This window comes from Solanum pennellii, chromosome 7 (assembly GCF_001406875.1).
Source record: "Solanum pennellii chromosome 7, SPENNV200".
Classification (NCBI taxonomy): Eukaryota; Viridiplantae; Streptophyta; class Magnoliopsida; order Solanales; family Solanaceae; genus Solanum; species Solanum pennellii.
In genome coordinates, this window is record NC_028643.1 from 68,391,922 (window position 1) to 68,406,732 (window position 14,811).

Sequence of the window (14,811 nt, forward strand, 5' to 3'; positions counted from 1 at the left end):
CCCCTCCACCCCCCGAACCCCTTCACCCATCCCGATATGATATTAGTAATGGTATTAGGTTGTCCTAAGGAAATAAAAAGCGTATTTCATGTTCAAACGAACCCCAAAGCACGAAAAATAAAAATTTACCAATTGGTGATAAAAGATTCCGTAATTTTGTTCGTCCAAATTATTTTTGCTGAAATTTTTCATTGACGCCTGTTATGACCTTATTAATGGACTCAATTGGTCCTGGAAGGCAACCGAGCGCATTTCAAAATTCAAACGAGCCCAAAAAATGAAAAAATAAAATTTTACCGATTTTCGTGTGTTATAGTCCTTAGATTTTTTGTGATACATGTAACATATTGTAAGTTAAACTAACTAAGAATAAGCTAAGAAACCAAGAATAATCCATTTTGGAATAAGTAAGGAAATCTGGAAAATTTCCACCTTTCAAAATTAAGATTTGGTCATTTTCAAACGGCCATAACTTCCAGTGCAGGAAGGGTTTGGATGAGTTCTTTATATGGATGGAAATCACTTGGGAAGATCTTTCCAACGCTGTGAGTTTGCAGAAATCCGATGTCGTATGAGGGAGATATGTCTTTCAGAAGTTTGGCTGTTAGACTAAGGAAAATCCAATCCGGATTTTAGTAAGGGTAAAATTGTCTTTTCGCCCTAGTATTTCCTAATTCATTTTAAGTTAATATTAGGGGTAAAAACAAGTCCCAAATTAGTTTTAGAAAAAAAAATCTAGAACACTTAGGGCTTGGGAGAAAAGAGAAAAGAAGAGGAAGATTAAGAATTGTCCAAGAAACGCCAAGATCATGGCATGGATTTCGTCGGTGGTGATCCCTATCAAGGTATGTAAGATCTTTCTGTGTTGGGTTCTTCCACCCACACACCAATTTGATTCAATTCAGAAATTTAGAGTAGATTGGATGATGAACATTGATATTTTGATGAACAATTGTCAAATTCTTGATTGAATGGGTTGTAGTATGTTCTAGTTGAGTTGATTCGTGTTTCCGGGCTGTTTTACGAGTTTAAACTATTGGGTAATAAAACATTTATTGATCCCAAGTTTTTGGGGAAATATCCATGGAAGTTTAAAGGGTTTTGAATTGAAAATCGGAGAAGAAAAGTCGGAAATCCCGTCCGACAACCCCCTGGGCGCCGCGCCTGCCAGAGCCCTTAAAGGCTGGCTCTATCTTACAATGAGTATGACTATGATTTCTATACAATATTCCAAGTCCAGGAGCTCCTTTTAAGTAATATAGAATTTGTTTCAAAGCTTCCCAATGATTGATTGTATGCACATACATGGCTAACAACACTTACCGCAAACGCAATATCTGGATGAGTCACAATAAGATAGTTTAAATTCTCAACTAACCCTTTGTATTTTTCTAAATCATCAAAAAAATCACCGTCATCTATCAAAAGATTCACATTGGGAACACTTGGAGTACGACAAGGTTTGGCTGCCAAATTTCTTGTGTCTCTAAGTAGGTCAAGAATATACTTTCTCTGAGACAGAAAAATTCTCTTCTTGCTTCTATTTACTTCTACTCCCAAAAAATACTTCAACTGGCCTAAATCCTTTGTATGAAATCTACTGTGTAGGAAAGACTTGAGGGAAGAGATCCCCATATAATCACTTCCTGAAATGACAATGTCATCGGCATATATAATAAGGAGGATAATAACAGTTGTTGATTATCGGTAGAAGACATAGTGATCACATTTGCTCATTTTTAACCCAAAATACTGAACTACCTCACTAAACTTACCAAACCAAACCTGAGGACTTTGCTTCAAAACATACAGAAACTTTTTCAAATGACAGACTTTCTCATACTCCCCCTGAGCAACAAAACCTGGTGGTTGCTCCATATATACTTTCTCTTGAAGATTACCATGTAGAAACACATTTTGGATATCCAACTGATGCAAAGGACAATTCCCAGAAGTAGCTAGAGAAATGAACAAGCTAACAGAAGTGATTTGGCAACCAGGGAGAATGTGTCAGAATAATCTACTCCATATGTATGAGCATACCCTTTAGCCACATATCTAGCCTTAAGTCTTGCTATGGAACCATCTAGATTAACTTTAACTGTGAAGACCCACTTACATACCACTTGTTTCTTTCCCTTAGGTAAATCCACCAAATCCCACGTGTGGTTCTCCTCTAAGGCATGTATTTCATCAAGCATTGAATTAGACCATCCGGGATGATTCAAAACCTATTCACTATTTTAGGTTTAGAGATGGAATCTAGAGAAACAATAAATAATCTAGAAGTAGAAAATAAGCGATCACATGATACAAAATTAGCAACGGGATATGTAACTTTGTGGGCGCGTGTACCTTTACGAAGGGCAATAGGGAGATCAAGGTTTTATGGAGGAGTAGACAAAAGAGGGTTAGATGATGACAAAATTGGTGCATGACAAGAATTATTGATCTCTCGCCTCCTAGAGTAAACTTGAACAATTGGTGGTTTAGCTAGTGCAGATGGGGAAGGCACGGAAGGTATAACAGGTGAGTGATGATCCACAGAACAATTGGGAGTTAAAGAAACAAAATTTGATTGGTTAATCGAAACATTGGTGGCTTGATACACTAACCACTCATTTTTTCCTCTTGGCTTGTAGAATTGGGAGGCGCATGAAAGAATGGTGTAGTCTCTAAAAATACCACATCACTTGACACAATATATTTACCAAGTTGAGTAAAATAACATTGATACCCTTTTTGAAGGCGGGAATAGACTAGAAAAACACACTTCAATGCCTTGGGATCTAACTTGGTAACAAATGGTCGAACATCTCAAACATAGCATGTGCTTCCAAATATCTTGGGTTCAACAGGAAATAATGACTTTTTTGGAAAAAGAACAATGTAAGGCATGTTACTAACAAGCACAATAGATGACATGCAATTAAAAAACAAGTCGGGGAGATCGCATCTGCCCAAAACTGTTTAGGATCCTTCATTTGGAACAAAAGTCTTCGAACTGTCTCAAGTAGATGCATATTCTTCCTCTCAACAACTCCATTTTAAGGGGGTGTTTTAACACATGAAGATTGGTGGAAAATACCATGTTGTCTTATGCATGTCTGAAACAGTTCTGACATATGAAGCATTGAATTGTGTCTTAACTTCAGCAGAAAAAGCACAAAAATGAGTAAACAATTCAGAACGGATCTTCATAAAATAAATTCAAGTCATCCATGAGAAATCATCCACAAAATTGACAAAACACTCATGCCCAATTTTTGGAAATGACACGACAGGATAACTCAAAAGTCGACTCAGCCCGCTTGTTAACCCTTGAACTTAATGAGTTGCGATGATGTTTTGCAAATCGAAAGGATTCACATTCCAATAAAGAAATATGATAGAACTGAGGGCAGAACTTCTTTAACAGAGGTAGAGAAGGATGCCTCAATTGACAATGTGCTTCAAATGAACACATGAAACTAGAGCATGCAACAAATCGAGGCTTTCATTCATCAAGGATGTGGTGATCATCAACTACATGTCATTTGCCAATAACCTGATTTTCCTTAAGATCACGAAACAAACAATGATTGGGAAAGAACAAAATACAATAATTAAGATATCTAGTAACTTTGCTTACAGAAATCAAATTAAAATCCAACATTGGTAGACTAAGTACAGATGACAAGGTAATAGAGGAGATTTAATAGTTACATATCCAACAGTATTACAAGTTGATCTATCAATTGCAGTAACTGGAGATGGTGTTTTGTGTGGTTGAAAGCTAGAAAAAATATTAAAATTACATGTCATGTGATTTGTGTCACCTGAATCAATGACCCATTTGTTTGAAGGGGTCATAAGGCATGTTTTAGTTGACTTGGATTCCTACAATGACTTCTGATATTAAGAGAATTCAGAAAATTCTTCAGCTGAAACCAAAATAGTTTTATCAGATATTGAACAAGCAATCATTTCCCTAACTCACAATATCAAAATAAATTGATAGAAAATTGTCCAAAGCTAGAATTATCGAAACCAAGTATGTGTTTCTGCTGGACAGAAATAAAACTCCAATCTAGTGAATCGCTCGAAAAAAATAAAAAAATCAAGCACATTTGAATCCAATCAAACAACTTAGAGAACTAACAAAAACCCAACAAGTCTCAAATTGTAACGAAGGAAGAAGACCCAAATAAGTCACAATTTGATATGAACAGGGAGTCCACCAAAGATAGTTCATAACACAGGCAGCCTCCTATATATTACTTCAGAAACATAGAAACAGAACAACATATAAGAACCTCAAACATGACCAACAAAGTAGCAGCAGAATCTGGTCTAAAGATTTGTTTATTTTTTTTTCAAATACACCGTTTCTAGCTAAAGCAAAACAACTATAAGCACATAACCAAAATTAAAGTCTAGACTATGAACTCAAAGAACCTTAGATGATCCTAAGAATAAGCAAAATTGGATGGAAGAGGAGCTAGCAACTCATGTAATTATTCTACTAAGATTCATATCGCGAAATCCACCTGATAACGCTAATGGTGGAGCCTAGTCACTTCTTGCATATGGTGGTCAGTCTGGAAGGAAAGAAACAATAGATGTTCTAAGAATATTACTAATCCAATGTATACAATAAAAGAAAACTGCATTAATACTTTATGTCTTTGGTGTAAAGAAGAGGATATAGATGAAGTATAATAACTACTAGACTTCTTGGGCTCTCTGTAATTATGATTATTTGCACTGTAATATTGTTGATGGTTGACAACATACCCACATTGTAGAGAAATATAACTTTATCTGGCTAAAAATAATAAATATATACAAATAAATTCAAACAACTATATATGAGCACATATAACCAAAACTAAAGTCTAGACTATGAACCCAAAGAACCTAAGATGATCCTAAGACTAAGCAAAATTGGATTATAGAGGAGCTTGCAACTCATGTAATTATTCTACCAAGATTTATGCCACGAAATCCATAAGATAATGCTACTGACTTACATCTAAAACATATCCAAACTGAACTAAAATAAATTCAAACATACTCAGGATCTAGACAAACTATTTTTGATCAAATTGAACATTAGAACTTGAAGCCTCACATCATCAAATAGCAATTGAGAACAATCAGATGTAGATATACAACAACTAAGTTAGAAGATGCGTAAAGAAACATAATAAGTACCTAAGAACAGGACAACTACAAGATTGAGCAAAATTTCCATATTTTGAATAATGAACAACACTTAAAACAGAATCGAGCCACACTTGGAGAAAAAGGTAAACAACCAGATTTTACAGCCCTATTTCGAGAACCCAGAACAGTTCCAGGACATGAAAGAGGTAGACACACTTAGAGACGAGCTATCAATAAAACCTATGAGATAAGTTAAACAAAGACGAACTACTATCATAACCATACCAAAATAAAATTCGAAACACCAGGACATCATATATGTAGGGACAAAGAATATTCTACGGTATCTTTTAACACAGATGGAGAACTATCACGATCAAATAAAAAACGACTACCAAAAGCGCAGATAAGCAGTGGAGCAATAAAACACATAATGGGAACATTTAAAATTGCGACAGAATGAACGACAAACCAACTTGAACAAACTAAAAGGAGACTCGGTTAACTTTAAGAAAACAGATCAAATCATATCAAACTAAGAAAATGATATAAACTAGCAACTCAATATTTTAGTCACAACAACACATAACACTCTTGGTCTTAAAAAAACAAGGAAATATTAAAGGTAAACAGTTGTACCTCTCTCGAACAACGAACTGGGGACAACGATGAAACCAAGAGCGACTTCAAAACCGACTTCAAACTTCAGGGACTCCTATGAATCCTAGCAGCCCACGAACAAGGAGTCAAGCTTGGAATGACAAGAAAAAGACAACCAAGAGCTCTTAAACTACATTATATTAGTTTAATTAAGTGATTCTTTTTTCGACTTATTCACACATGAATAGAGATTTAAAAAAAAGAATGAGAAAACCTAAATAAATTGAAATTAAAACAAGCCATAAAAATACAAATAAGTAGATAATCACTATATCACTTATTAAATCAACATGTTAGATCATTATATGGACAAAGAGGTATAAAAATAGACACTTCTTATCAAGCCACACGTCAATATAAGAGGAAAATAAAATCACATAGGGAGGCCTTAAGATACAAGAAAAAATTTGGTCACGAAATAAGTATACATGTGAAGAGTTTCAATCAAGGGCAGGGGATGTGGTCCTAGTGGAAGCTTCTTGTTACATTTGCTGCTTAATGCAAACAAACGGACCAAAGTGCAGGAAAGTAGCAATCCACCTACAATGGCGACATAATCCATTGTTTTGTTCGTTGAACTAGCTATTGCATTTCTGCTCTCATTATTATACACCCCCCTTAATTTCAATGCAATAAATATGTCATTCCTTGGTTGGAATAAAATGTATGATTTCTAAATAATTTAAATGAGGCCATATGAAAATATCAAAAAAAATTATTTACACTATATTATTGTTGTTGTTTTGACAAATCTTTATAAATATGTAGTAAATAATTAAATTCAACATTAAAAGTCACATTCACACGGTAAATAAGTGACAATTTTGAGCAATAAGATGACATATCTGTTTGGCTGGGGTTAATATTGATTCGGTCTAAAAAACCCTACTTTAGAGGTAAGTGGGCGACCTCTTTTATTTTCACTACTATTAGTCAATCTCGATTTTAGCTTTTATCATTATATTGCCTAATTTCTCTCTTCTACCATTATATTGCCACAAGGAAAAGGTTAAGGTGTACAGTTAGGACCCTGGCAATAAAGTTATAAATCAATTTAAAGCCAAACTTTAACAAATCAAGAACAATATATGACGAGTTAACACCAAAATAAGCATGGATAGCATTCAAGTTATGCGATAACAGAAATCACCCTACGAGATTAAGCTAACATAGATGAGAATCTATAACAACGAAAGAGAAGACAACCAAGATTACAATCAAACAAATGATGAAACAAATTGTACAACCAGTGCCCTGCTCAAGATCACAACCAAACAAACATTAGATCATTTCAAGATTTAGCTAGCTTTTGGAACATGTTTAGACTATATCAAAGCCATGAAACCGATTCAACACTTTACATACAACATGTCATGTCCCCCCACTTCACAGTTTACATACAACACTCTAGAATTCCCTAGTGAATTTTCCAAAAGACTCCAGAATAACTTAGAAGCTTTCTTGTAAAGCTTTAGAATTTCCTAGGATTACTAGAAAATTCTAGAATATGGACTAAAGTGTAATAAGTAGGGACTTTGTAAAGTAAATGATATTTACACTTAGGCCCTTATGAAGTAGTATAAATAGAAGAACTTCTCATTTGCAAGGCATCCAACCAAGTTGTAAGCAATCCACAAGCAATACACGTCTTCTTCCAAAAGCTTCTAAGTCTTTCTTTACATTTTCTTAGCGATCTTAGTTTAAAGGGATTACTTAGCTTACAAGATCGTGAAAAAATTCGTGAGTACTTTTGTCAAGTGCATCACGGAACATAAGCTCGTGACAACGACTCATAACATTCTTAGTTAAAACAAACAAAAAAAGGCGAAAAATAAAGAAAAAGATATCTCATATGGAGCAGCGATCCATGACGTCATAGGAATAAAGCAGGAGCGTCAAATGCTCGAATAGAAGAAAAACGAACTCTGATTGTGTGTTTTTGCCTATATCCTAACCTTTTCCTCTGTTTTTCAACTCTAATTTTTATTTTTCAAACCCTTTGAACGATGAAAGTAAGGAGGTTTATATAGGTCGAATTTTGGGGGGGGGAATGAACGTTGGGATGGAAAAATTCACAACGTCCGAATTGTTGTGAATTTTAACGATTACTTTGGGTAATTGACTTTGGTTGATGAACATTCCCCGTTGTTGTGCTGAAAATGGTGGACTTGGTCGGTTGGTATTGTTGATTGTTAGAATTGGGCTGGGTTGGTGGAAGTAATGAGTTGCTCTAGGCCTGATTTTGGCATTCAGCTAAAACAGAATTGATTAGTTTTGCAATTTATGAAAATGCCCATTTCGATTGCAAACTTAGCCGAATTGGGTCAAATAAGATGAATTAATATAAATTAATTAATAATTTTTTTTAATCTTAAACAAATAAAATATATATTATTTTAAGATTCCAAATGTGACAAAATTATATAAAAATAGCTATAAAGTATTTTGAATTTCATAAAACAAGTAATTTTAAATTGTTTAAAAAATTTAAAAAGCTCGATAATTAAATCTATAATATGGATGGTCGAAGAAATATTTGGAGCACAAGTTAATTATATCTTTATATAAATGCTTTACTAAAATAATCCAAAAACCCGGGAAATAACTGAGGTTTATTAGTTTGGTTTGATTTATAAATTTTAAAATTCGATACGAATGACTTGGTTTGATATTTGAAAAATCCGAATTAATCCAAAAAATCCGAGGTTTGAAGCCCCCCAAAATTTAAAGTTTTAATAGTTTAATTTGATTTATAAATTTAAAAAATTGATAAAAATAGTTTGAATTGATACTTAAAAAATCTGAACCAACTCGGTCATATATTCAATACCTTAGAGAGAGAGAAAATAGGGAAACTTACATAAATATACTAAAATAAAAAATGTTTACCATTTATAGCAATAATATTTTTCACTTGATCACATTTAATTCATTTATAATACAAGTTTAATACATATTACAAAGAACAATTTTTTTATTCACATATAATACAAGTTTTAATGATGAACTATACATTTATCACACCATTTAAGGATAAATGACATAAATCCCACCTTTAACTTCTCTTATTACCATTATCCCATATAAGTTTAACAAATTTCCAAAATTCCTCATTTTTACGCATCAAATTAATGTATCTCGCGCATCAAATTAATGTATCATCGCTTATATTATTGTATCAGTTTGAGGAATTTTTGTAATTAAAAACTTATAAGGGACAAATGGTAATTTTGCCTTAAAAGTATGTGATTTCTGTCATTTGCCCATAATTTAATACACTTATAATACATTGTGGCAAATTTATACCAAACAAACATAATATATTTCAAAAAATAATTATAATTCATATATATTGCATACATAATTCACTTTTAATTCATATTGCAAATTTAACATAATATTACTATATATGATATTAAATAAAAAGTATTGCTAAAATTAATAACTATTTATTAAAATGTACAAATTTACGTAATTTTTTCAAAAAAAAATAATACAAACCTAAAGGAAGGCCCAAGAAAGCTAATTGGACCATTCCACGGCCCGAAGGTGAGCCGAGCCAAACCATCACTTTAAGCACAACTAATTTGGCATATTAGCATATCCTTTCTTTTATTTTATTTTATTAATAAAAAAAGGAAAACAAAAAACAACCATCAATAATTTCTTTTATAAATTTATTTTCTAAAAAAACAACATAATTCATCACTATTCACGCTTAATTTTTTTTTTATCAAAGAAAATCCTTTTCCCCTTTGACTTAAACCAATAATTCAGTTTTTAATAATTATTTTTATTAAGTGATGCCTCACTAATCTCCTCTTAACCTTTTCTTTTCTTCCATTTTTAATTTTTCCTTCTTCACCTGGAATATTCTTTTCTTTCTTATATTAACTTACATCAAAGTTTTTACATCTTCAGTATTTCAATTTATTTATCTTATTTTCAAATAGTCAAAAAATATTTTTTTTAAATCATAATATTTTAAGCTATTAATTACTACAGTTTATAGTATTTTTATGTAATTTTTATATATGAAATTTATTTTCAAAAGAGGTTCTACATTCAAATTTACATCGAATATTAGTTAGTTTGACTCGTATATTATGAGATTGTTTGGTAGCTATTTAAAGCTATACATGTATTAGCAATAGATGAATTAGTTATATGATGAAATCTATATATTATTTTATGTAGACTTTAGTCAGTCATTTACTATTATTTTGTTTACAAAAATGAAAATAACGAAAAAAAAAGTTTAGTTAATCATACATTATTAATTATATGTGTATTAATTATTCTATCTTTTATCTTCCATAAAATAATACTAATAGATTGTCTCATAACTTATATACATTACTTAGGTAAGTTATTAATTAGAAAATTAAACATCAAATTAATCTTATGCTTAATTAACTTGTTTTCTAATAAATTTTTTTAATACTTAGGAATATATAAGATTTAAATTTATATATATCAACTCAATACAGTCATATAATTCACGTCTAAATCAACTACTAAACGAGGTTAGACAGGGGGTTCATCCGAACCCTATTGACGGAAAATTATACTATTTATATATTGTTAATAATATTTTATGTATATATAATAACGTCGAACCCCTTTTGATTATTTCATATGTCAATTTTTACGAATTATTGAATCTCCTTATTAAAAATTTTGGCTACGCGACTGATGCTATATATTATTATTGGTGCACAAGTCATGCATCTTTAGATTCTCACGTGCAAGCTCACGTGAAATACCTAACACATCTCAGTTTTCCCCATTTTATTTTTTCAATTTCTATAATATTCTTTGAATATCAACAAGTGTAGGCCTCCGGTATTTCAGCCCTCCATTCCAATAAAGACCCCTCCATTGTTTTCTCCACTACACACCTTTTTGCTCTCTTCTCTCTTCTCTCTTCTCTCTTCTCTTCTATACCGCTTAAGGTAAGTTCTTTCTCTAAATTGATGAAGTTTTTCTTGTGTAGATCTGATTGATTTACTAATTTTTTGTTGTTTTTGTGTGAAGAATTTTTAAGATCTGAGATATGGGTAGTTCAGGAGATGCATGGAAATTGAAGGACCATCCTAAGCTTCCTAAGGGAAAGACCGTTGCTGTTATCGTTTTGGATGGTTGGGGTGAGGCTAAACCAAATGAGTATAACGCTATCTCTGTTGCCGAAACTCCTGTTATGGACTCACTCAAGAAGGTCTATTGGATTGGATTTCCTTCTTTTTGTGTTAAAGATTCTTGCTTTATGGATTTACGACTTGTTTATTTATCTGGGTTTTTGTTAAAATTAATTATAGGGTGCTCCTGAACATTGGAGATTGATTAAGGCACATGGAAATGCTGTGGGGCTTCCCACTGAGGATGATATGGGTAACAGTGAAGTTGGTCACAATGCTCTTGGTGCTGGAAGGATCTTTGCTCAAGGGTATGAGCTCTTTTCTTATAATCTTTTTTTTTGCCTTTTGAAAAAAAAAATTCATGTTTTAACTTTACTTTTATTAAGAGATCTTGTAGGTTGTTGAATTTGAGATGTTGTTTTTGGATTATTATCTGTTAAGTTTGTTAGAAATTGGGCTGCTTAATGTTTTAGTGTAGTATAATAAATGCAACCAAGTTACTATGTCAATGCTTCCAATCAATATATTAGGAACAAATAGATCCTTCACATTTTCCCTCCTTTATTGGCTTCACAATTGCTGTACCTCTGTACTACTCCCGCATCAGAGTGCAAATAGAATATTTTTTTTATACTTCCTAGTTCTAGCAACAATTGTGCTCAAGGACTTCTTTTTTTATTTGCCTGATTGATTTTATGCAATATCTGGGTTAGGGAAGCTATTTTAACGCGGGTTTGTATTTTTTTGTCTAAAAGTGTAGATTGTTGCTTGTTATCGTCTCTAATGTGTGTCCTTGCAGTGCAAAGCTTGTTGACCTAGCCCTTGCCTCTGGGAAAATCTACGATGGAGAAGGTTTCAAATACGTTCAAGAATGTTTTGAGAAAGGAACTCTGCACCTTATTGGTCTCGTGAGTGATGGGGGTGTCCACTCCAGGCTTGACCAATTGCTGGTACGCCTGCCAGTTTTTAAACAATAGTGTCATGATTGATTATGTCTTGCAGATACCTAATGTTGCCACTCATTTCGAAAATCAATAAGAACTTCTGTTTTCCCTTGAATTTAATTAATCAAATTTTTCTAATGCCAAAAGATATGCTACATATAATCTTGCTTTGGTTGCAGTTGCTGCTGAAAGGTGCTGCTGAGCGTGGTGCCAAAAGAATTCGTGTCCATGCCCTCACTGATGGACGTGATGTTCTGGATGGTTCTAGTGTGGGCTTCATGGAGACCCTCGAGAATGATCTAGCAAAATTACGTGGACAAGGTGTTGATGCCCGGGTTGCATCTGGTGGAGGTCGCATGTATGTTACCATGGATCGTTATGAGGTAAATTTGTGGCTTTTAGATATGCACCATGTTAGATTTTCTTTTCAATAATGTTGGCTCCTGCATCTAATACTGTCGGAAACTTCTAATGCCCCACATAAAGCATAGATCAGCCTTCATTTCAGTAATCCATTGACTTGTTTGGTTAATATTACTTTGATTGAATTTCGTCTAGTTATATTTTCTTCGACTTGGCTGGGTATATCTTTGATGTGGAGTAAGATTATTGGATTAGTTCTTTGTTTTGATGCTGTCTGCTGCCTCTTGTCACTGTCTGCACTCTGCTGTCATAATTTGTTTGTTCAAGAAGTAATTCGATTCATCACTCTCCAATCTTAGCTTTGTAGTTTGTTTTTCTACCGCTTCCACTATTTCCGATATCAACATTTCATCTTTGTCATCAACTGTTGTCTCCCAAAGAAATTGGGGCTAACTCAATTTCGAAAGCTAGCTCATGAAGTTGATCAAAAAAATAAAGTTAGCTCATGAAGTGAGGAAAAGTCCGACTAAAAGATTACAACCCATTCCCTCACCTGTTGTGGGACATTCAGACACCCGGTCCGCTAGGTCTAAACAACTAGAGCTGGAATAACACATATTGGAGGCTCAACATTGGATAACCAAACAGTAGGATGGATCTTGCTTTATATACGCAATGAGATAAGAGATGAAGATGGGAATTCTGAGCTTGAATATCCCTGAAGGTATCTTGGTTTAGATAGTGGTGTATTTGAAGGTAGGATAGCATCAGAACAAACATCATAGGATCCTCTAATATACTAACGATCTCCCTAACTTATCCAAGTGATATATACAGTAACATCCTCAATTACAGTTTTTTACATAAGAATATTCTTGAAAAACACCGTAAACACATAGTTGCTAATCAAAAACGAGAGTACCAAGATGCATATACTTGTGGGGAACCACCATACTACCTTGACATAGATGTCTTCTGTTGTTTGAGATATAATCTGATTCTTATGGAGTGTTCTCTTCGGTTGCTTCTTTCTACTTTGAGCAGATTAATATGGTCTTGTTGACCTGATGCTTCAGGTTTGTGGTATCTTCTATCCTTCCCTCACTACTGTTATTGATTAGTTGTCATACCAATTTCTTTGCTTTAAAACAAACTATATGTGATTTCATTCTTCATGCCCTACAGTCAATTATTTGTCATTCCTTTAATGCAGAATGACTGGGATGTCGTAAAAAGAGGTTGGGATGCACAAGTTCTTGGTGAGGCTCCACACCATTTCAAGGATCCCGTTGAGGCAATTAAGAAGTTGAGGCAGGAACCCAATGCCAATGATCAATACTTAGCCCCTTTTGTTATTGTTGATGATAATGGAAAGTCTGTTGGTCCTATTTTGGATGGTGATGCTGTTGTGACTTTCAACTTCAGAGCAGATCGTATGGTCATGCTTGCAAAGGCCCTTGAATATGAGAATTTCGATAAATTTGATCGTGTACGAGTCCCTAAAATCCATTATGCTGGTATGCTCCAATATGACGGTGAATTGAAGCTTCCAAGCAAATACCTTGTTTCTCCTCCAGAGATTGACAGGACATCTGGGGAGTATCTAGTGCGCAATGGTATTCGGACTTTTGCTTGCAGGTGCGTTGCTGTGGCATATCTTCTGGTGCCTTTGTTTAGTACCTTGCCAAAGAAATTGCTAATTTGCTCAAAATGTCTGATTATTATAGAGTCTTCTGCTATATTTATTAACATTGTAAAGCCTGGAAGTCAATTGGCCTCTAGTATTTTAAAAAATAAAATAAAATGGTGAATTAAGAGGTTAGTTGGAAGTAAATATGCCATTCTAAATGATAAAATATTCTGCAAGAAGAAACATCTAATATATAAGAGTTTGAATTTTCTTTGAACTAGTATTAACAATTCTGGTTCTTGTTTCAACAGCGAGACCGTTAAATTTGGTCATGTCACCTTCTTTTGGAATGGAAATCGTTCTGGGTATTTTGACGAGAAATTGGAAGAGTATGTGGAAATTCCAAGTGACAGTGGGATTACATTTAATGTTAAGCCAAAAATGAAGGCACTGGAGATTGCTGAAAGGGCTAGGGAGGCCATCCTTAGCCACAAATTTGACCAGGTAATATATGCTGTTGCTTTGTGAGTGTTTATGTTTCAAAATTCATTTTAAATAGCAAGCTTACCCTGGTTTCCGAATTATTTATTAGGTACGTGTGAACTTACCTAACAGTGATATGGTGGGCCATACTGGTGACATCAAAGCAACAATTGAAGCTTGCAAGGCTGCCGATGATGGTGTCAAGGTAATAGTCCTTCCTTGGATCAATTGTTCCGAGTGTCAAAGTCTTTTAGGTCACACCACTGCTTTTTTGTTGAGCTTCAAGATTTGGATGAATTGATTTCCATGATGCTTTTCTTTTTTACCAAGATGATTCATGCCTTGAACATTGGAGCATTGAACCAATATAATTTCTTTTACTTGAACTTGAGGCTGAAGCACACATTCCGGGTCATGTTCAGTATTTCTTTTTTTTTTTTGGGGG

General features: G+C 33.7%; 1 protein-coding gene and 1 pseudogene across 1 annotated transcript in view; one reads left to right on the forward strand and one right to left on the reverse strand.

The window, feature by feature from the left end:
* The window catches only part of LOC114078033, a 22,358-nt pseudogene extending 20,302 nt beyond the window's left edge, over positions 1-2,056 (reverse strand).
* An 8,547-nt stretch (positions 2,057-10,603) lies between these two features.
* The window catches only part of LOC107025856 (2,3-bisphosphoglycerate-independent phosphoglycerate mutase), a 6,313-nt gene continuing 2,105 nt past the window's right edge, over positions 10,604-14,811 (forward strand). The window contains exons 1-8 of the mRNA XM_015226625.2: positions 10,604-10,763; positions 10,846-11,026; positions 11,127-11,254; positions 11,746-11,896; positions 12,070-12,273; positions 13,467-13,891; positions 14,195-14,387; positions 14,476-14,571. Of these exons, the coding sequence (XP_015082111.1) occupies positions 10,865-11,026; positions 11,127-11,254; positions 11,746-11,896; positions 12,070-12,273; positions 13,467-13,891; positions 14,195-14,387; positions 14,476-14,571 (1,359 nt within the window). The 5' untranslated portion in view covers positions 10,604-10,763; positions 10,846-10,864. The remainder of the gene's footprint in view (positions 10,764-10,845; positions 11,027-11,126; positions 11,255-11,745; positions 11,897-12,069; positions 12,274-13,466; positions 13,892-14,194; positions 14,388-14,475; positions 14,572-14,811) is intronic.